Source organism: Adiantum capillus-veneris, chromosome 13 (assembly GCF_014529385.1).
Source record: "Adiantum capillus-veneris isolate H3 chromosome 13, ASM1452938v2, whole genome shotgun sequence".
NCBI lineage: Eukaryota > Viridiplantae > Streptophyta > Polypodiopsida > Polypodiales > Pteridaceae > Adiantum > Adiantum capillus-veneris.
Genome location: NC_140943.1, coordinates 117,510,976 through 117,534,654, shown reverse-complemented (window position 1 = coordinate 117,534,654; position 23,679 = coordinate 117,510,976). Strand labels below are relative to the sequence as shown.

At 42.6% G+C, this 23,679-nt stretch overlaps 1 protein-coding gene across 1 annotated transcript in view; it reads right to left on the bottom strand.

The window, feature by feature from the left end:
* LOC147444723 (proteasome subunit beta type-6-like) overlaps nucleotides 1–1,168 on the bottom strand; it is a 54,293-nt gene extending 53,125 nt beyond the window's left edge. Inside the window, exons 1-2 of the mRNA XM_086527267.1 lie at nucleotides 962–1,168; nucleotides 823–889 (exon numbers count right to left, since the gene is read on the bottom strand). Coding sequence (XP_086383393.1) covers nucleotides 823–889; nucleotides 962–982 — 88 coding nt within the window. The 5' untranslated portion in view covers nucleotides 983–1,168. The remainder of the gene's footprint in view (nucleotides 1–822; nucleotides 890–961) is intronic.
* Nucleotides 1,169–23,679: the final 22,511 nt, after the last annotated feature.

The following is a 23,679-nucleotide window of genomic DNA, read 5'->3' as shown; positions in this document are numbered from 1 at the left end:
GCTCATGAATTCAATGCATTATTTAGATTCTGTTTTGGCTGAATTTGCGGACGTTTTTCCATCGAATTTACCGGATGGGCTTCCACCGTCTCGTGGGCCTGATCTCGATCATAAGATAGAGCTTCTGCCCGGTAGCCATCCCGTCTCTTGGCAACCTTACAGGTTCAACCCGAAAGAGGAAGACGAGATAGCTAGGCAGCTTCAAGCCTATCTTGCCAAAGGTTTTATTGAACCTAGTAAGTCTCCGTGGGACGCTCCGATAATGCTCCTAAGTTTGTCTGTTACTTACCGACTTACAGTACAAATACTTAGCGATGCTCATTCTCCCCCATTCTATAACATATCAAGAATGCTCGTTCCGGATGGTCAAATACTCCCTCTAGATGCTCTAAGTGACATATCCAATGTGATAAATCAGAAGTTTCCATTCCAAAAGGGCCTAGCAAATATTCCCTACGCATAAGGAGTAAATATTCTAGGATGGCTCAAGGAGTATTTTTGTTTACAATGCTCTATGTCATTCCCTAACACGCATCCAGAATATTCCCTTAACTAACAGCTCAAAAGTGGGCGCATTTAACTACAAAATAGATTTATTCATTACCAGCTACCTCGAAGTAAGCCAAACTGCTGCTAAGACAGCATTCAGCTCGCAAAAATGCATATGCGTTTCTTATGGGCAGGTGATCCAAACATGTTGCTAATTTAAGCATAGACAGGCGCTTCTTTAGCATGTTAACAATGATGTGTATGCAATTCTGTGTGAGCAGTTAACTACATTGAGTATAGACTTGTGAAGAATAAATGAGCCTTGATTTTTACCAGTGCTAGTGCGTGAATCTGCTCCCATAATGAACCCTTCGTCGTATTGGACGGCCATGATGGTGGTCTGCAAGGAATAAAAATCAAAAATAGATGGCGAGGGAGCCCAAAATCAGAAAGGAAAGGAGTGGCTTCTTACTCCCATAGAGTGAGGTTCCATAGCTGTTGAGCGTCGGACAGTCTATATTTTTTTAGGGTAATAATAAAGACACCCAAATTAAGCGCTTAATATGAGGCCTGATCTCAAGGCATAAGTTGACGCGCCAAGTGCAGGTGCATGCTTGAAAGGAAAAAAGAAAGTTGTATATTGTTAAAACAAGGTGAGGACTCACCATGGCCTGCTGGAAGGTAAGGGGGGAGGAAAGATTTATGCAAGAGGGAAATGGCATAACCAATCTACCACACTTGGGTGATAGAAAGGTTATACCATTTTACTCTTGAATAACAGGTCTTGAGTTCAACTCTCCTCATCGACTAGATCTCTAAGGTCTCTTGGGATAGTTTCCTACGACGTTAAAATTCTCTTCTTCTTCTTCTTCTTCTCTCTCTCTCTCTCCCCCTCCACACACACTCACATGCACACACACATATACATGGAACCTCTCTCTACTCTCTTCTTCTCGTTGATAAGTGCCCTTTTAATCTCTCTCTCTCTCTCTCTCTCTCTCTCTCATACACACACACACGTATACACAAATACACAAGCATGTATGCACGTGTTGAAATTGACCTATCTACCATCCCGAAAGCTGATTTACACAAGAAGATGTACGCCTGCTAAATCTAATAGTGGGTTGTCCACAAAATTCCTCTCTTTGTCAACTCTCTCTCTCTCTCTCCGGTTACATACTTGAGTTGCATCGAGATCTACCCCATGGAAGTCCGAGCTTTGTCATAAGCAGGCAAGCCCTCCTCTCTTTATAAAATATACTCAATCTTTGAGTTTTGTTAATGTCTCTGTCATGTGCATGTACATATATACATGCACTCACTATAGTAACGGATAAATTGAGAGAGAAGGGACACCAACACAGGTGCCCAATGCCAACAATTTTTCAAGCACTTTCAAAAAGGGTATAGAAGTGTCTCTTTATAGTTATTTTTAAAATTTTGAAAATACACTTGTTTGTTTTCAAAATACACGGATGCCGTTGTGGCAAGGTACGGTAAGTAAAAGTTTGTTAGTATAGTACACCTAATTTGTTCTTGGTAGCCTCTGGGAGAGAACAAATGTGTAATCTTCAGCACCTCAAGGCTCGGCTAAGCTTGAGGTCTTTTTGTGATTTCTTTGAGATTTAAATACATTCACTTACTATTGTGATTTTGGTCAAATTTTTTTATTTGAAAATACACTTTCACAAATTGTTAAGAGATATCAATATTGATCTTTAAAAAAACCCTTTGAAAAAACAAAGACAATTTTATCTTTAAAAATTAAGTTCTCATAAAACAATAAAATATCCACAACAATTGTCATTTTTTTGTTATGTGCACTTAAGCTGGACTATTTACTTTATGTAAAGTAGAAAGGCTTTTGACTTTACATTTTCCAAAGTCTTTTTACTATGTGTACTTAAATGGTTAAGTTACTTTGTGTAAAGTAGAAAGCCTTTGATTTTCAATTTCCAAAAGTCTTTTCATTTTTTGCAATGTTACTATTCACTTTTGAATTTTAAATCTTCCTACCTTTGAGTTTTGCATTTTAAAATAGAGGTCTTATAAGGTTTTCTCTTGAATGAAACACTGAGTGACACATGGAGGGTCTCTCCTTCCTTAAAAAATTTAAGCTGCTTCATATATAATATCATATATAATATAGAAGTCATTTTCAAGCATGCAAACAAAGTAAATGTTGCCTTAGTTTAAGCTTTCTATTCACAAGACTTTTGAATCCCTTAGGGACACTTGTCTCTCAAAGAAAGTGATGTAAGGAAACAAAAGGGACAACAAAGATATTTTATAAAGAACCTTGCCATGTGGCGCTCATCTAACCAAAGAATCCAATGGCCTCAGTTTTGCAACAACTTTGCACACTTAACCTTATGGCCTTCCACAGGCCAAAAATGAATTATTTGCAATTCTTTGTTATAAAACATGAAGTGGGTGGGAGGACCACTAAAACCCCTACACGTGCCCTCAAAGTTTTCAATTTGTGCATTGCTTTAGTCTAATCAAATGTCCATCGTGCTGCCCTTCAGTAAATGGAAGCTCCAATGAAATGGAAGGACTTTTCAGCCATGCATTGTAGACGAGGTCGCACAGTGAGGTAGAAGCAATTGCTTGCTTTCAGAGCTTGCGCCTACAACTGCCATGCGCCTTGACTGGCTTTCCCTCAACTTTGCATGGTGCATGTAGCAATCGATGATGATACGCAACCTATGCTTCCTTTTGTAATGCATGGAAATCGATCATCCTGGCCGAGCTTGGTGATGCACAAACTAGGACTCAACATATGCTTCCAGTGGCGAGAGTATTTCATAGTTTTGCTTCGCTTTCAATTTCCCAGGTACCTCCTCATGTGCACAAATACACTGCCACAGAGAGAGAGAGAGAGAGAGAGAGAGAGGGAGAGAGAAATGAGTCCTCATGAGCAACCAGATAGGGAAATGTTGTGCACACAATGCCAGCCTCTCTCAATATATGCTTCCAGTGGCGAGAGTATTTCATAGTTTTGCTTCACTTTCAATTTCCCAGGTACCTCCTCATGTGCACAAATACACTGCCACAAAGAGAGAGAGAGAGAGAGAGAGAGAGAGAGAGAGACAGAGAGAGAGAGAGAGAAATGAGTCCTCATGAGCAACCAGATAGGGAAATGTTGTGCACACAATGCAAGCCTCTCTACAACCCTCTCCTCAACTCCGCCAATGCTTGTCGTTTCCATCCTTCCTTCTTTGTCTGCGGAGAGGTAGGAGGAGCTTGAGCAAGTGGCAAAAGGGAAACAAACAAGCAATACTGGCAGGTGAGATTTTATCTCACTCAATAATCATGGAGATGGAGCATTCTTTGATTGTGAAATGGATAATATGTCGTGCTTCGAGCTGATGTAGAAGTTTGTTTAAAATTTGGACATAAGAGGCAAGTTTAAACATCTTCATGAAGTAGGTAAAATTACTAAAAATGGGTACTGCAAAGAGAACTGTAGACATGATCATTTTACAGTAATCTTTGAATGAATTGATGTGTTTCAAAGTCGAAATCTGATTTTTTGTTGAACTTGAGTTGCCCGTGCATTTAACATGTTCTCAAGCATAGCATTGGTCCAAAAGGTTGGATGGATTAATACTTCGTAGAGTTGCATCTGTTGGAAAATTAGGGGATAGGAGTCGAAGGTCAAAACAATAGTTGGGAGATGGAATTGAGCTTAAACGCCACAAATAACTACTAAGAAGGAGCCATATTTAAGATGCTTACTTGGCATAATCTCAAGAAGATGTGGGAAATCTGGTGTCTTTTCATGACTTTCGTAGCTTCTCCATGCGAAGCTCTCTTGCCATTGCATGATGTGGAATATCAATATGCAATGGCCTTAGAAACAATCCATAAGGAGGATGTTGTTCCCAAAGCACAGCTCGCATTTGTATTTCAAATTGAGATTGTTGAGACTCCCACTTTTTCCTGGCAATCTTTGCTTGTATAGCTTCTTCCTTGCGTTTTTGTCAAGCCTCCTTCTCTGCAAGGGATCGAAGTCGCCTGCATTCTTTTTGGAGCTTTCGATCCTCTCGGGCTTTGGCAATATCCTCTTTCCTTGCATTCTTGGCTTTCATGCTCTCAATGTATTGGCTGGATGTGAGAACTAAACTATTTGTGTAATCCACAAATGCTTCACGTGCTACTTGTCGCACACAAACCTCTGTTACACGCACTCGAAGCAACTCAACAACTCGTCTCCCTTCTATTGAAGGTTGTTGATCTTGTCTCAGTTGTTGCATAACCTGTGGTGTTGATGAGGGATGGATGTTTCATCACCATCATTACTTGGACCTTTAATCCTTTGATAAACACATGTTGGAATATTGGTTTTATTTGCAGCTACTGGAATACTGGTTTCATTTGCAGCATTGCTCTCCTGCAACACATCTTCATGTTGGTGCAACAAATCTTGGTTGATGTTTGCCTTGTTTACAGGAAATTCATTGTTCTCGGCATCCTCTATGTCCTCACTGCTGAAATGAAGAGTTTCATTGTTGTTGTTTGCCTCATTTGCTATAAATTTGTTGTTCCCAACATCATACACGTTGTCTTCATTGCTAAAAGGTAGATCACATCTGATGTTTTTTGTCTCATCTTCAAAAACAAAGTTGTTGTCCAACACTCTCTTTGTCTTTGTCGTTTCCAAAAAGTGGGCTACCTCTGATGTTGTTTGCCTCATTTGCTGGGAAGTCATTGTTGTTAACACTATCTCTGTCTTCTTCATTGTTGGCATTGCCAGGAAGATTATCAGCTTGATTTGCCATCATGCTCAAGGCATGAATGACTTCACCATCCACTATATGATTTAGTGGTGTGCATGAAACTTGAGACAAGATTTCGTCCATCTAATCTGGCATCTTCTCCACCGTTTTCAAGTGATTGCAAGGCATTCCCTTAAACCTGACAACACTTCCATCAAGTGGCCATATCCCCGGAGCTTGAAATCATGTTGTGATGTTGCTCTTTGTGTGCTCTTTGTCAACAAAGATTTCAAAGCCTTAGCTGCAATTGAAGCTAGCTCGCTCTTGCTTGCATATGAACTTGTTGTCTTTTGTTGCCATATTGCTCTTTCCTTCCGAAAGTTTTCCTTGAGTGACTTAACACGAAGACATCCAAAGACCGGAGCTTGTGAGATGTATGAGCGGGCAAGGTAACAATGTCGATGCCAATCTCATGTGCTCTTTCAACAACCTCTAAAGATACATGGCTGCCATGCCCATCCAAAATAAGTAGATGTCTGCTCGCAAAACCCATGTCGCTCATGATTGCTTTCTTGAAATGCTCCAGCTAGGTTTGAAATAGCTCTCCAGTCATCCATGCTTTCTTTTGCATTGCCATAGTTGCATCTTCTTCACATTCTTGAATGTAATTTGCACCAATCCGATAGAGCTTCCAGCCGCATTCACACAACATAGTATTGTCATCCATTCACGAGAGTCACAAGTGATACTATACACTGCTTTTGCTCCTTTGCATGCAAGGATTCTCAAGCCCTTGTCTCTTGATCCTTGGAATCCAGTCTCATCAGCATTCCAGATGTTGCAAGGTGGATAGTTATGCTGAGCGTAGAGCTTTGCCAAATTCTCGTGTAAACTATTGATAATTTCAGGCCTAAATCTAAGCCCCGATCTAAGCGCTCTTGATTGTTCCAGACCCTCGGATACTCAAATACCAACTCAAGATACCGCTTACGAAATCCTTCCCACCAACTTCTTTCAAGAATGCCATTTGTGAAGATTGAGGAAAACGACAGGCAAAAGTCCTACGGGCCATCAAAAATATTATGCTAAATTAGCAAAAAGATACTATGGTCCTTTCCAAATCTTGAAGCCAAATCAATGACATGGCTTATCAACTCAAGTTGCCCAACCATTAGCTCATACACAATGCTTTTCACGTGAGCCTACTTAAGCACTACAAAGGAGAGCCACCAAGTGTTGGGATCGGAGAGCACACACAGAGAGAGCCAGCACGAAGAAGGAGATAGACACAGTGTGTGGCGGGGCGGTACTCACACTACAATGTGTAGTTATGAGTATAGTTATTATGAATGAGTAAATGAATGGCTGTACATGGGCGGTTGAACAACGGGCAGCCGGGCACACGGGCCTTTAACCCAACAATCTCCCACTTAAAGGCAGTGTGCCTTTAAAGTGGCCAAAGTACAGCAAAAGAAGTCAAGCCATACCCATCAGCGATCTACAGTGTGCAAACCGCTGTGAGGGTAACGACTTCGTGAGTAGATCAGCAGGGTTATCGTCAGTGTGTACCTTGAGAAGCTCTATGCGCTTGTCCTCTAGCACCTCTCGTATGAAGTGATACCTCACCTCAATGTGCTTTTTCTTTGCATGGAAGACAGGATTCCGTGCCAACGCTATGGCACTCTGGCTATCACAATGTAGAATCGGAGCATCACCAGCCATACCAAGATCTCCCACTAGTCGTGAGAGCCATACGGCCTCCTTGGCAGCCTCAGTGGCAGTCATATATTCAGCCTCTGTAGTGCTCAAAGCAACGCATGGCTGTAAACGTGATGCCCACGAAACCGGTCCACCTGCAACTGTGAACACATAGCCGCTAGTAGACTTCCTCGAGTCCACTGACCCTGCATAGTCTGAATCTGTATATCCGCAAACAGACATATCCTTCTCACCATAACATAGGGACAACTCTGAAGTCCCTCTCAAGTATCTGAGAATACCTCTCACTGCATCCCAATGACGCTTGCCCGGGTTAGACATGTACCTGCTAACCACACCAACTGCATGAGCAAGATCTGGACGCGTAGCCACCATGGCATACATCAAGGAACCAACAGCTGACGCATAGGGAATCTAAGACATCTCTGTAGTCTCCAAATCTGTCTGAGGACAGTCATCATGGCTGAGTTTTACATATGGAGGCAACGGGGTACTAATGGCCTTCCCCCCTTCCATATGAAAACGCTCAAGCACCCTGTCAATGTACTCTTTCTGACTAAGAAAGAGCATCTTGCGAGAACGATCACGAGTGATCCGCATACCCAAAATATGACTGGCATCCCCAAGATCCTTCATGGAAAAGGTCTCATGTAGCCTATGTTTCAAGGCATCCACATCAGAAATACACTTCCCTGCGATCAGCATGTCATCCACATACAAAACCAAAACAATAAGACTACCATCTGCAGCCTTGCGAGTATAGAGGCATGGGTCCTCATAACTGCGTACATAGCCCAATGAACTCATGAATGCATCAAATTTACGATACCATTCACGAGATGATTGCTTCAGCCCATACAAGGTCTTAAGAAGCCGGCATACCATCTTCTTTGAACCATGAATAACAAACCCACTTGGTTACTCCATGTACAAATCCTCGTGCAAGTCCGGATGTAAGAAAGCTGTCTTTACATCCATTTGCTTCAACTCCATGTCTTCTGTAGCTACCAAAGCAAACAACATACGCAAAGTAGACATCTTCACCACAAGGGAGAAGATCTCGTCAAAATCAATGCCCTTCTGTTGCTTGAATCCTTTAGCCACAAGCCTTGCTTTGTACCTAGGCTTTGCATCCATTGAACACAATTTTATCTTGTAAACCCACTTGCATGGTAGTGCCTTCTTACCCTTTGGCAAAGGAGTAAGCTCCCACGTTTCATTTTGGATCAACGAATCCATCTCTGACTGCATAGCCTGCTCCCACTTGAGCTTGTCAACACTAGACATGGCCTCATCATAACATGATGGCTCCCCGCAATCAGTCAACAATACATAATCCATAGAAGGCACAAAACGTTGAGGCTGTCTTGCACGCCGCTCTGAACGCCTCAAAGACTGTGCAGGAGGTGCATCTGGCTGTCCCACATCTACATGATCTCCCAACAAGGGCTGATCTCCCACTTGAGGGTCAATGGGCTGCCCACGAGCAGCCATGGGACCATCATACCGATGAGCATCCTCCTCAAATATCACATGCCGAACCTCAACCGTTCGCGGTGATGCTCTATACATAGAGTCCTCATGAAAAACAACATCATGGCTGCGCACAATCTTCCTGTCAATAGGATCCCACAATCGATAACCCATCTCACCAGAGCTACCATAACCCAAGAAGATACATCTCTTGCTCTTTGGATCCAATTTGCTGCGTTTTGCCTTAGGTACATGTACATAAGCTTCACAGCCAAAAACACGAAGGTGACCATACGAAGGTGGCAAACTTGTCCATACCTCTTCAGGCACTTTGAAGCCCAAAGGAACACTAGGTGAACGATTTATCAAATGCACAGAAGTGGCAACAGCTTCAGCCCAAAATCCATTTGACAAACCAGCCATAGAAAGCATACTACGGACTTTTTCCTGTATAGTCCTGTTCATGCGCTCTGCCACACCATTTTGAGGAGGTGTATAGGGAGCACTAAGCTCGCGCCGTATACCCTTCTCAACACATAATGTTGTGAAAGCATGAGACATAAACTCACCCCCATTGTCCGTACGTAAGCACTTCAACTTACAACCTGATTGGTTCTCAACAAGAGCCAACCATTGCTTAAATATATCAAACACCATATCCTTCTTACGAATGGGGTATTCCCATACCTTCCTGCTAGCATCATCAATGAACGTAACAAAGTACATAGCACCTCCAAGAGAAGCATTGGGCATCGACCCACATACATCACTATGCACCAAAGCTAGCTTTTCCAAAGATCTGTGTGGAACACTTTTCTGATGAGAAGACCAAGCATGTCGACCATAAAGGCAATGCTCACAAAACTCAAAACCACCAAAATCTGAAACGGGAATGTAATCCGCACGTGCCAACAACTTCAAACCTTTTAGTGACATATGCCCCAAACGCTGATGCCATAAAGAAGCAGGAGGTTGCTCAGTGATCCCCACAATGTGATCAGCCACACTAGCTACACAAAGGGAATACAATGTATTCCTCTTAGCACCTTTAACCAAAACAAGGCTGCCCTTAGTGATCTTCCAACCTCCATCACCAAAAGATACATTGAAACCAAGTGAATCCAACTGACCCACACTAATCAAGCTTTTTGCAAGAGCCGGCACATGACGCACACGCTGCAAGACAAACGTAGTAGAGTTTGGCATAGCCAAATGAATATCCCCAATTCCATGAATCTGCATAGAACGCCCATCGGCAATCCTGACAGTACCTGTGCTCGAAGCATCATAGTCATGAAACCACGACCTATGAGGCGTAACGTGAAAAGAAGCACCACTGTCAATGACCCAATCCATAGGCATACTACGCTCATGAGTGAGAAGAAAAGCGTCATCAAAATAGGATGCAAGCAACACATCACCAAGCTCTTCACTAGTAGCACTAGTCGGAGCACATACATGGTCATCTTGAGAGCTACACTCTCCCTGTGTTGCATTTAACTCCTCAATCTTGACATTGGACTTAGGCTTGTCCTTAGCATCATGGTCTTTCTTCTTACCATCTCCATTTTCCCTTTTCCACTTGTAGCAATCCTTTTTGAAATGGCCTTTTCTACCACAATGAAAACATTCCACATCCTTTTTACTTGTGCCTGCACGGGACTTGCTTCTAGATTTACCCCTGTTGGACTTATACTTGTCCATAGTCCTGCCTCTGACAACCATTGCACTAGAAGACTTACTACTTGCATTATTCTTTAGATTAATCTCTTCCATGAGAAGACTAGACTCCACATTAGTACTTGTCAACTCATCCGCAGGAACCGAGTTACTTATGGCTGTCCTAAATGTGTCCCATGACTCAGGCAACGTGACAAGTAAAAACATGGCTTTTACATTGTCCTCAAACGTAATTTTCTGCGTAGCAAGTTGGCTGAAAATTGTATTGAACTCATTCAAATGCGCATTCATGGAAGCACCTTCCTCCATTCGCAAATCAATAAGCTTTTTAATCCAATACACCATAGAAGCAGCCGAATGCTTATCATACATATCGCAAATCCGCTGCCATAGCTCATAAGCTTCACCCTGTGCATCTTTCACATTGTAATAAACAGACTTTGAAAGGGAAAGCCTAATGGTAGACCTGCACATCTCATCCAACTCCTCCCAATCATCCCTCTCCATGTTCTCTGGCTTAACTCCCTGCAACTTTAGAGGTCGAATCTGTTTCTTCTACACCAAGACATCCCAAATCTGATCTTTCCAATATGAGAAGTTAGCACCATCCAACTTCTCAATATTGAAAACTGTGTCCTCTTTAGTGCCGATTACAACAAGAATGCAACAATGAGAAACCTGTAACCAACCAACAAACTGCCACAACAAAGTAGTGTTGCAAATCTGACAACACCTGCTGCTCAATCAAAGAGCAAACGCATAGAGTATAAATCAGCTCATAATATGGTCAAAAAACGTACGTAGAAATCCACAAACAAATGCATAAACCCGTGACACCTGTAACTCAACCGGCCTAGGCAAACCGTGCCACAAAATGCATCAACAATGAGCTGTCATAGAGGCATAAACATACTCCATGTCTGAATAACCACAATAGAGACATAAGCTGACCAAGCTTACACAAATCCGTGAGCATAAATGGATCCAAGTGAGCATATAACCAATGCACAAGCTCAACGAAGTCCAATCTCTATTGTCAACCAAGTACCTGTCCGTACTCAAACCGCAACACTGCAAGCAAGAGCAAACCCGCTCTATGTATAAGTGAACCAAATCTCCACAATATCATGCATAAAGAGTGTCTGTCAAACTGCCATATCCACATCCATCAACATACATAGATGATGTAAACCTGTAGCTCAAGAACACGCATAAACAGACTGCCCAGAAGAGTAGAAGCTCCCACTCAAACCACAACCATATACATGGCTGTCCCACAGTCAAAATACATGTTTTGTAACCACAGAAGAAACCTGTATCCAAAGCTCCCTGTAACCTGTAACCTGTACCCGTACCTGTACCTGTACCTGCACTTGTACCTGTACCTGTAGTCGAAGAAGACAATGTCGCCAAACTCCCACTCTATCTGTGTGTATGAGGCCACTCCAAGAAGAGGCTACACACTCTCAAATGAGCTGTGGGCTCACGTAAGTGGAAGACACTACAACAATGGCACCTGTAATGGCTATGGAAGCTCTGGCAGCAGAAAACTACCAAAGAGAGCTGAAAAACGCAGCTCCTAGTCTGTAGCTCGGATGGGATTTCTGATGGCACGAATGGCTCCAAAAGGGGGGTTAAACACCAGGACGCCTACTGAAAATACTCGCGGAGTGTTGAACCTTCCAATGCCAAGCTCAGAAAAACCTTCTGCTCTTTAGAAATGCGCGCGTGCGCGAAACCGAAAAACGGCAATGAAACAGCAGCAAGTTTCAACACACTCAACAATGATGATGAAGCTCTCAATGCTCTCACTACCAAGCTCTGATACCACTTGTTGGGATCGGAGAGCACACACACAGAGAGCCAGCACGAAGAAGGAGATAGACACAGTGTGTGGCGGGGCGGTACTCACACTACAATGTGTAGTTATGAGTATAGTTATTATGAATGAGTAAATGAATGGCTGTACATGGGCGGCTGAACAACGGGCAGCCGGGCACACGAGCCTTTAACCCAACACCAAGAGAACCAATTATTGAAGATCCTCTAGAAATTGAAGACCAAGAAGAGATGCTACAACCCGAAGCTATTCTTTGGAATGAAGACAGGGTACTACGGCATGTAAGATTATTCGATGGTATTTTATAAAAATTATCTTTTTGAAGATGCTAGATGGATGTAAGGAATACATCTTAAGGATAGTATGAACCTTGTCAATGCTTACAATGCTGCACTAGAGTAAGCAAATATAAATGCTTTCTAAATGAATAATGTTTTTGTCTTATAAAGATAATCCTCTTTTGTGCACAAATTTAAATAGTATGCATGCTTAGAATCATGTTTGTGATGACGACGTCACTCAAACCCCAAGTAGAATTTGTCACTCTACTTTGGGAGTATGATATGGACTAAAGAGCAGGCATGTGTGCGGCAGCTACGTTTCTTAAGCCTTAAATGGACTAGTCATCCATTATGGAATGATGTTGCAGGGTGAAAAGGGATCCTCTACCCGCTAAGAAACGTAGTTTAATGACTAAGACTTTATCTCTTCTACCTCATAGTCAAGGACGACTATGATTTCAAGAGAGAGGTAATGTCATAAATTCTAATATCTAACCAGCACAAATGATTTTCTCATATTAAATTGATTATTTAATGTGGGAGAATAAACGGAAACAAAGGTTAGAATATAGACATGTGCTTATGGATGTGTCTCAACACGAGGCCAAGGTTAAAGGGTTCTAAACGAGAGATGGTATGTTATAGAGAAATGCTACCTAATGGAGCTTAAAGACCTTAGGGTTAGCTTCATTAAAGACCTCCAAAACTTAGTGTTAAAAAGTCCTTTGACCTTAGGCAAACTAAGTGTCATAATAATCAATATCTAATTCTCCTAAATGATTTTCTCATGTTAAACTGATCAGTTAATATGGGGAAGTGCCAAGGGAGAAAAAGCTAGAATATTGGTTAAGTTAGCAGACCGGCCACAGTAGGGATCCAAAGGAGGGAAAATAGGGATCCAAAGGGGGGGGGGGGGGGGCATCTGCAAAAGAGCAATGTGCAACAATGTGCTTAAAAGACCCTAAGGTTTAGCCCATTAAGACTTCCAAAATGCTAAGGTTCCAAAATTCAAAGATTGTGTCCAAAGGTCAATAGCCTAGGGAAATTGGATGATTCGTGTGTGTCCCAAAAGTCTTTCTCAAGCCCTACAAAGGAGGGGGCGAGCCCAAGAAGTAGGGGATGAGAGAGAAAATCTCTCTCACACACACAAGCTTCCTTTGTACACAAGGGGAAGAGGGACACATATAAGCTCCCTAGCCCAGATGCCCACAAGGTATACTCAAATCCTATTGGATGGCCTTGGAGGTGGACCAATGAGAATTAGGCTAGAGTAAGTTTAGTTTAATTGATTTAAAAACGCTTAATAAAAGCACCAATAAGAATTAAGCTCTCTAGAAGACTATTGGACGGTCTCCCTAGGGGTCCAATGAGCATTCAGCAGTCCAATGGCTTGACTAATTCCTATTGGCCAGGAGACAAAGGGGTCCAATGAGAGTTTAGTTGCATTAATTAATTAGCAAAATCTCTCACAAAAGGGGAAAGGGGGACACATGTCAGAAGGCTATCACTTATGCTGCTTAGTCTCCATTGGTTGAGCCTGGGGAGGTCCAATAGGGAGTGAGCGTGAGCAAATAGCAAGGGGGGGTCGACCAAGAGAGAGAGGGGGCTGATTTTTCAAAGTCATTATTCACTTACACACTCACACAATCTATGTGTGGAGCAAGAAGACTCTCTCTCTCTTTCTCAAGCTTTAATGGAAAGCTTACCACCTACTCCAAGCTTGTGAGAAGGGAGGCCTACACCAACAACTCTTGGCTTTGTGATGCCAATCCAACCAAGAGCTAAGCTTCAATGCATGCTCATCTCCTCTACCATGCTAATTACTAAGCTAAGCTATGCTAATATGAGTGATAATGTGAGGAGATGTACATATTTCTCGTAAGACTACTCCTTCTTCCTCTCAATCTACTCTTATACCCCGCTAGCTCTCACCATCTTCGAAGGTGTGTGAGATCTTGGGTCTAAGACCGTGAGGGAATTGATGTTGTGTTTTATAAGTGTTTTGCTTAGTACTTGAAGTTTCCATCTTCATTGCACTAGCTAGTATTGAAGGAACACAAAGAATTGTATTGTAAAATGTCTCTCTTGATGGGAGAAACCATAATACAAAGCCTTTTGGAGGGGGGACTGGCTCCATGCAAATCCGGTCCTCAAATGTTGTCAATTGCTTAATTTCTCTCTCTTTTGAAGTATTGTTCATGCTATCTAACTAGGTGTTATGCTTTTTGTTGCTCTCTCCACCCAAGTACTCTTGTCATTCTCATTAGGAATCTATTCTAATGAAATGCTCACTTTATTCGTGCTATTTTTCGCTACACACAAGTTACTAGGCCATTAAATGTTACACTAGGGTTCACATTGAGGTGGGAACCCTACCCAAGCATGAGGTGCTTGTTGGCTTGCTAACTAAAGCGCTTAAAATGTTTGCGGGAACCTTGCCCAAAGCTTCAGGTGATTTTTATGCTTAAAATGACTAAGGTTCTTGAAGTGTTCAATTCAAAGATAAACTCTCAAGAGTCATCAACAGTTTCTATGCTTGATTGACAAGTGCTTGAAGTATTCAATTCAAACCAAATAACTTAAGAAGCATAAAAGACACATGTTCAAATGATCCTCCACATGTGGCCCTCATGATGTGCTTGAATCCTATTGGATAGGTTTTAAAGGGGTCCAACGAGAATTTAGATGCATAAAAATAAGTAATTAAGTTCTCTCTCTCAAAGAGGAAAAAGAGGACACATATCCAAATGAAATAATTAAATAATACGAGAGAGAGAGAGAGAGAGAGAGAGAGAGAGAGGTGGACCAAGCATCAGAGGGAGTATACTCTCCCCCCCACACCCACACACACACATTCTCTCATTGTGTGGAGTGCAAAGTGCAAGAGCTCCATCTCCTTCTCCAAGCTTGTTGAGAAGTGGAGAGCCTACACCAACACTCTTGGCTATGGAATGCAAATCCGACCAAGAGACATGCTTCAATGCTTAAGCTTGCCATCTTCTTCAGCTTCATTACTATGCTAAGCAAGAAGAGTGATGATAAGTGAGGAACTATTTATTTCTCCTATGGATGATTCTTCTTCATCTTCCCTACCCTCATTACCCGCTAGCTCTCTCCACTTTCGAAGGTGTTTGAGGCTTTGGGACTGAGGCTTGGGATAGTTAATGTTTTTTGCAAAGTTTATGTTATGCTTGTGATGCGTGAAGCTTTCTATCTTCATTGCATCACCTAGGTCACAAGGAACACAAAGATTGTATTGTATCAAGTCTCTCTTGATGGGAGAATCTATTATACAAATGCCTTTTGGAGTGGGGACTGGCTCCAAGTAAATCTGGTCCTGAACTATTGTCATGTTCTCTAATACTCTCTCTCTTGCAAAAGTATTGTTCATGCCAAGTTAATTCAGTACTACATTTATGTTGCTACCATCAATTAAGTTCACCCTCAATGCTCTCAAAGTAACCTCACAAAAATGCTCACTCTAATTCTCTTAATTCCGCTATTCTCAAAGTTCATAGGCCATTTCCATTAAATTGGTATCAGAGCATTTGGTTTTTCTTTTCTTGCTTAAGAAGAGAGGTCCTTAAGTAGCCTATGATTGGTAGATTTTTTTAATTACATTATGGTATGTGAGACTGAATCTATCATCGATTTTGTTGAGCCCACTATGTGGGATATGGTGCACACCTCAAGAGCTTTGGTTTTTATAATGGGGTCTTTTTAGACTTGCCTACAACTTTACCATTATTGAACAATAAGAATTCCAAAGGGAGCTATCCCTCGACAATTTTGCTATGTTAGAGGGAAGACCTAAATGTTATGGAATTGATATCTTATTATTTATTGCAGCTGCAGGTGGAAAAGGCTTGACCGAGCTAAGCTATTGCAAAAGGATATCATATTTTATGTACTTTTTATTATTCAAGTGCTCTTTATGAAGTTTGGCCATTTATGATCGGCCGGTCAGTTTGTACTCACTTTGACCATTCAAGAATCTATAAATTAAATACGTGCAAGAGGGAAATGGTCACTCTTGCACAGGGGGAGATTGCACCCAGTGTCTGTGTTCTTCTTCTCACCTCTTCTCTCTTCTCTCTCGTCGTGCCGGCGTAGCACTCCGCTCTAGGAGGTGCGCCTGCACATGCTCTCTCGTTCTATCACGCTCTCACTCTCTCTCTCTCTCTCTCTCTCTCTCTCTCTGTGTGTGTGTGTGTGTGTGTGTGTGTGTGTGTGTGTGTTCGAGTACAGTTTGATTATATGCTCACAGGCTTTGTCAGGTATGCATATTTGCGGAGTTTTGTTGTTTCTATCATGCTATTTCAAGGTATTTTGCAGGGACGCTACGTCTTCCGCTTGTAGCAGTGGTATCAGAGCACAGGTCATCGCTCTTGGCAAGATACGAATCGTAGGAAGGGAAAACATGACGAATCTGGAGCTAAGTCCTTTTTTTTAATTACTCGTTTTTATTCATAATGATCTTCATGCATGTATTAAGTAACTATTGCAATAAGTATTTTACCTTGAGTTGTTACATGTGTGCCGAAAAAGATAGGTGTTTGAACAATGGAAATCGCCAAATCGTAATAGGTTTGCATATAATTGCCAAGATATGGAGATGTCAATAGAAGAAAGGGAAGCACAATATCATATTTTAGGTAAGTATTAGATTAGATATGGGAAGTAGATAGGAAATTTCAAATGTTCTATGATATCATCAAACCATGAACACTTTGATTAGGAGCTTGATTAACGTTAGCAGCATGGGAACAATACACCAAATAGTAATTAAGGTATTCAAAAGATTACGAATGATCAAATTAACACAAAACCCGAAAGGATATAGGTTGGGGAAACTATGGCGCTAGTTCGTGGTGGTGTCAATGTCAAAGGACAATGCTTACCGCCTTTGGTCTCATCACACAGTTAATCAGACGCTCTGTTGTTGAAATAAGCAGCGAATTGAGGAGTGGCGCTAATAATGTCAATCGAACAACGTTGGTTAGCAGCAAATAAAAACCAAGCAAATTGTGCTCTACGTCGGGGGGATTTAGCAAGCGTATGAACTCACTATGCTCAAGCTTGAAGCATCAAGTGTGTGTAGCTGTGTGAGCGCACAAACACAATTGGGCAAACTTCACATCGCTGTCCTCTACCCAGTCTCACCTCCACCTTGGCTTTGCCAGAGAATACACGCGCTACAGCCTAAGCTGTCGTTTTGCCTGCACCACTCGTGTGCGTATGCAAACTAGAGATGCAGCACTTCAGCCCCAGCTTTCGATCACCAACCCTCAGTACACTTATCGTTTCTCGCGTCTCTCTCTCTCTCTCTGGTCTACTGGCGGCCACACAAATAGTGCCTGTTATTCCCATGCAATGTTTCAACTTTCTCTCTCTCTATATCAACCAACTCTTCAGTCGACTTCTCTCCTTTTTCTCTTAGCCAACGAATGGCGATCTCCACAGACCACCAACAAACCCCCGTGCAGCGGCGACCTCTTTCTCTCTCTCTCTCTCTCTCTGGATTTTTTTGAGCCGCCACCCCTCTCTCTCCTGAGATGACAAACTCTCTCTCTCTCTCTCTCTCTCTCTCTCTCTCTCTCTCTCTCTCTCTCTCTCTCTCGTTGTCCCCCACACCATGTAGTCGGGAGTGGCTGCCAACCACACACAGTTGCTTGCGCTCTTAGTACACACCTCAGCAGAACCACACATTCGGTACACACCCGCAACCATGCAGCCGCCACATGCACTATGTGGCAAGCTGCAAATCTCTCTCTCTCTCTCTCTCTCTCTCTCTCTCTCTCTCTCTCTCTCTCTCTCTCTCTCTCTCTCTCTCTCTTTCAATTCAAACTAAATAACTTAAGAAGCATAAAAGACACATATTCAAATGGTCCTCCACATGTGGCCCTCATGATGTGCTTGAATCCTATTGGATAGGTTTTAAAGGGGTCCAATGAGAATTTAGATGCATTAAAAAAATAATTAAGTTCTCTCTCTCGAAGAGGAAAAAGAGGACACATGTCCAAATGAAATCTTTAAATAATACGAGAGAGAGAGAGAGAGAGAGAGAGAGAGAGAGAGAGAAAGAGAGAGGTGGACCAAGCATGAGAGGGGGTATACCCCCCCCCCCCCCCCCCCACACACACACACACACTCTTTCTCATTGTGTGGAGTGCAAAGTGCAAGAGGTACATCTCCTTCTCCAAGCTTGTTGAGAAGTGGAGAGCCTACACCAACACTCTTGGCTATGGAATGCAAATCCGACCAAGAGACATGCTTCAATGCTTAAGCTTGCCATCTTCTTTATCTTCGTTACTATGCTAAGCAAGAAGAGTGATTATAAGTGTGGAACTATTTCTTTATCCTATGGATGATTCTTCTTCCTCTTCCCTATCCTCATTACCCGCTAGCTCTCTCCACCTTCGAAGGTGTTTGAGGCCTTGGGACTGAGGCTTGGGATAGTTAATATTTTTTGCAAATTTTATGTTATGCTTGTGGTGCATAAAGCTTTCCATCTTCATTGCATCACCTAGGTCACAAGGAACACAAAGAATGTATTATATCTATTCTCTCTTGATGGGAGAATCTATTATACAAATGCCGTTTGGAGGGGGGACTGGCTCCAAGTAAATCCGGTCCTCAACTATTGTCATGTTCTCTAATACTCTCTCTCTCTCTTGCAAAAGTATTGTTAATGCCAAGTTAATTAAGTACTATGTTTATGTTGCTACCATCAATTAAGTTCACCCTCTATGCTCTCAAAGTAATCTCACAAAAATTGTCAGGACAACGGTAAGGTCGGCGTAGGCAGTGTGGAAAGGGAGTCCAACTAGGGCAAAGGGCTAGGAGTCATGCTATATAGTGGGTGGTTGGGAGGTGGACTCCTAGGTCTAGTTCCCCTTATCTAACATTGGTATCAAGAGCAAGGCTTCTAATTTTGGGAAGGCACAGCCGTGGTGTTGGAGAGCCACACAACTTCTTGCATGGTTTTGCATGTCGGGGTCACTGAGGCCGTGGAGCTCACCCCCTGTGAAGAGGACGAGGAACATGACGACGTGGGCAACACCTCTTGCGAGGCGAAGCGGCCGACATGCGATCTGCATGGAATTGCGCCCTCTCGGGCTTGACGGCATCGCGCGGGTGCGAGGAGCAAATCACGTGCCTGTAGCAGGCACTCTCGACCACCATACGAAGCGGGGTGAGCAAACACTCCCCCCTCGCACTGTCTGCGGGCCGCCATAGCCGGTGAGTAGTTGTTTTTTTCACACCCGGTGGGCGCCCAACCCATTTGGGGTTATCGACCACACGTTTTTTCACCAACCAAGGGACGGTACCCACAGTGGGGTACCCCCCTCCCTCTTGTGAAGCTAAGGGCGAAGCTAGGAAATCCGACAGAGCTAAGCAAGGGCAAGGCCGGGAAAAATAAAGACAATGTGCTTTTTCTGTTGCATATCCTGCATATTCTAATTTCGTACCTTCATTCAAGTCATCGGCAAGTTATCCAAAATACACCAACCAAGTGGAGTACGGGTGCTCAAGACAAACACACCTACACTATTGAATTGTTTTCTTGAAAGTCGGAGCAAGATTACATCCTCAGTGGCAATTGGAGCACGAATAAAATTAGCAAGGCTAATTATCGGTATCAACGGGATTCTTTATCGGTATTTACCAGTTGCGGTACATCAGATATTTTTCTTGCTATTCCTTGCACTGCACTGTGTTGCCATGGATTCATATATCAATATGACTTTTGATTTCGAGCAAAATATGCATGATCCTGCCCATGATGGCTCGTGGCAGGATGCTCTCACGGAGAGTGTCCGCGATGCTACGGCAGGTGACGAGACCTATGAATTGCTCGACATTCAAGAATTTCGTGCACTTTAGACACGCATATCAGTCATGAAAGGAAATTTTAAATATTTAAATGAAAACGTCACTAAATTATCCACGTTAGTGATCCAATTAATGCAACAACAGTCCAAGGGTCCTGCTGGCATGCACATGCATGAGCACGTCGCTACACAGGGGCAAGGCCCTTCTAATCCGGGACAAGGTCCAACAACTGATACTTTGCACACTCTCACTGCAAAAGAGGTGGATGAGTTGTTGAAAAACACCAAACCACCGACTTTTAACGAAGAAGACTGCGATCGCAATAAGGATGCAGTGAATATCTTTCTCAGCAAGTGGGATGGAATTCACGCCTTACGGCATACTCCGGACGCAGTCAGAGCACTGCAAACGAGCTTAACTCTGGAAGGCAAGGCCTACAAATGGTGGATGTCTCTCAAGGAGAAGAATATCATACCATAGAGTTAGGCAGCTTTTGAAGCTATGTTTTGCAAAGAGTTTTTTCCTACAAATGAGGCAGATCGGAATTAGACGGCTTGGGACACATGTTCCATGCGCCAATACCCATCATTACTTGAATATATATCTCACTATCGGGATGTTATCCTCAAGCTGGAAGGCTTGAATTACTTTCAGCAAGTACTGGGATTTATACGTGGTCTAACACCAGAGCTTAAGAAGCACATCAAGACCCAAGACCATAAAACACTTAAGGAAGCCATAGTGAAAGCACATATGATCCATATGAAAAGAAAGCACATAATACTCACGTGCCTGCTAATACACATAGTAATACACGCACACAATATGGGCACAATAAAAAGAATTTATTGTAGCCAATTCAGAAGCATCTAAAAAACCCAAGGGGTCCAGATGTCCTCTCTCTCCTGAGGACTTTGATAAAGCTAAGAAAGAGAAATTATGTTTTCAATGTTTAGGAAGCGGTCAAGGCAAAAAGGATTGTCCCAAGGGGAAATCTGCTGCTCATGGCAAGGAGAAAGCAGTGCACACGGTGCAACTGCTACCTCTTGAGTCTTCCTCATGATTCTCTACAGTGGAAGGAACACACACCAAGGTGGTGCATGAATGTTGTCTCATAGCTTCCATGTGGCAAGAGACCTTCAGACCACATGAGTTAGTATGTATGCATGGATCTCTGCAAGGGCACCAGGTGCGTATCTTGGTAGATGACGATGCTACTCATAATTTTATCAATTATGGATTGGTGAAAAAACTCAAATTGCCTCAAACTCCGAGTACCCACCGCTTCAAGGTAGCAATGATGAATGGACATGATACCGAAATCTGGGATACTCAAGTCCGAGCTGTTCCGTTGGAAGTACAAGGTTACTCCACATCCTTGGATTTTCAGGTTATGAACATGGAGAGGGCAGACGTGGTCCTTGGTAGGGAATGGTTGCATAGCCTAGGGCCATCACTGAAGCATAGCTATGAGCACAACAGCTTGATGTTCAAATCCCATGGCGCACATGTGTTGTTGTTAGGAGAGAAGGATGTACCTTCTTCACCATTCATATGTACAACGGAGCTTATGCAACTCGTTTTTGATAATGAAATAGATCAAGTTTTCTTGTGTTACTCATCGTCTCATTTTCTCTCTAACATTGAATCTGTTGAACATTCCTCAACGCCGCATGCACCTCTCTCATCTCTTCCACCAATGGCCACTTCTAAACAAGCAAACATTGCTAGTGAGTTACAAAATTTATTAAAGGAATTTCAAGATGTTTTTCCTAATGATTGCCACCAGGATTACCGTTGACACGATCGGTGCAACATAGCATCAATGTGATTATAGGCAGTAAACCACCCTACCATATGAGTTACTCTGAAGCTGCTAAGGTGGAACGTCAGCTTGCTGACTACCTTAGTAGAGGGTTTATCCAACCCAGTTCTTCACCATGGGCTTCTTGAAGGGGAGGATCTGGGAGCACAACGGAAGAAGAATACGCACGCACACACTCACACACACACCACCATAGCCACACACACAGGTTGAAGGGGGAGAGCCAACGTACTGTATGCTCCCTTTCTTTCTTCTCTTACCTTATGCACTAAGGCACAATACAAATTGTACTTAGTGTTAGTGGCTCACACAAGTGTATAGCTGTACACTTAGGTTTAGTGGCAATTAGTGATGGGCAGTCGGCCACATGGCCATTAAACCTAACATTCTCCCACTTGATGGCCAATGTGGGAGACTATAAAAATGGAAGAGAACCACTCTTCACCCAATGCCCATCAACTCATGACAGTGTTGAAACTGATGACTGGAGAGACTCTTAGTGAGTGCATCCGCTGTAGGAATCTTCACTAAATCAAGGCTCTTGTTTGCTAGGCATTCACGATTGAAATAATAATGCACATTAATGTGTTTCGTTCAGGAATGAAACACTGGATTGTTAGCCAAGGCAATAGCACTCTGACTGTCACAATGAAGAACTGGTGTACACTGCTCCAATCCAAGATCTTTCACTAGGCAAGCAAGCCAAATAGTATCTTTGCATGCTTCACTCAATGCAACATACTCTGCCTCTGTGGTAGAAATGGATGTACAATCTTAAAGAACAGATCTCCAAGAAATAGCAGAACCAGCAAATGTGTAAATCCAACCTGTTGTTGATTTACGACTGTCAACACAGCCTGCATAGTCACTGTCTACAAATCCCTGAATGGATGACTCTCCACGACCATAGCATAACTGTCTATCTGCAGTGTCACTCAAGTATCTGAGAATCGACTTGACAGCATCCCAATGCTTTTTACTAGGGTTAGACATAAATCTGCTGACAACTCCCACTGCATGTGCAATGTCAGGTCTTGTAGCCACCATGGCATACATGAGACTACCATAAGCTGAAGCATAAGGACCCTTAGCCATCGCAACTTTTTCGTCAACAGATTTGGGACCATCGTTCTTGCTAAGTTTCAAATATGCAGGAAATGGAATACTCAAGGCCTTCCCCTTCTGCATGTTGAAACGATCAAGAACCTTGTGCACATATTCTTTTTGAGAAAGGTACAACAACCTCTTCTTACGATCACGAGTAATGCGCATACCCAAAATGTGATTGGCTTCACCCAAATCTTTCATGTCAAATTGACTTTTCAGCTTGGTTTTCAAGTCAGCAATGTCCTTCTTAGAATGACCAGCAATAAGCATGTCATCCACATAAAGGATAAGCATAATAAGTTGTCCATTTAGTTGTCTTTTCACGTAAAGACATGGATCCTCATTACTGCACTTATAGCCTAGGGAACACATAAATGCATCAAACTTTTGATACCATTGTTTGGACGATTGCTTCAAGACATAGAGACTTTTTTGAAGCTTACATACCAAATGTTCCTTGCCCTTTAGCACAAACCCTTCAAGTTGCTGCATATAAATCTCTTCCTCGAGATCACCATGTAAGAAAGCTGTAATGACATCCATTTGATCAAGCTCCATATCTTCAGTGGAAACCAAAGCAAGCAACATTCTTAGTGTGGTCATCTTAACCACTGGAGAAAAGATTTCCTGGAAATCGACACCATATTCTTGCTTGAAACCTTTGGCCACTAAATGAGCTTTGTAATTGTCAATCTTCTTCTTGTA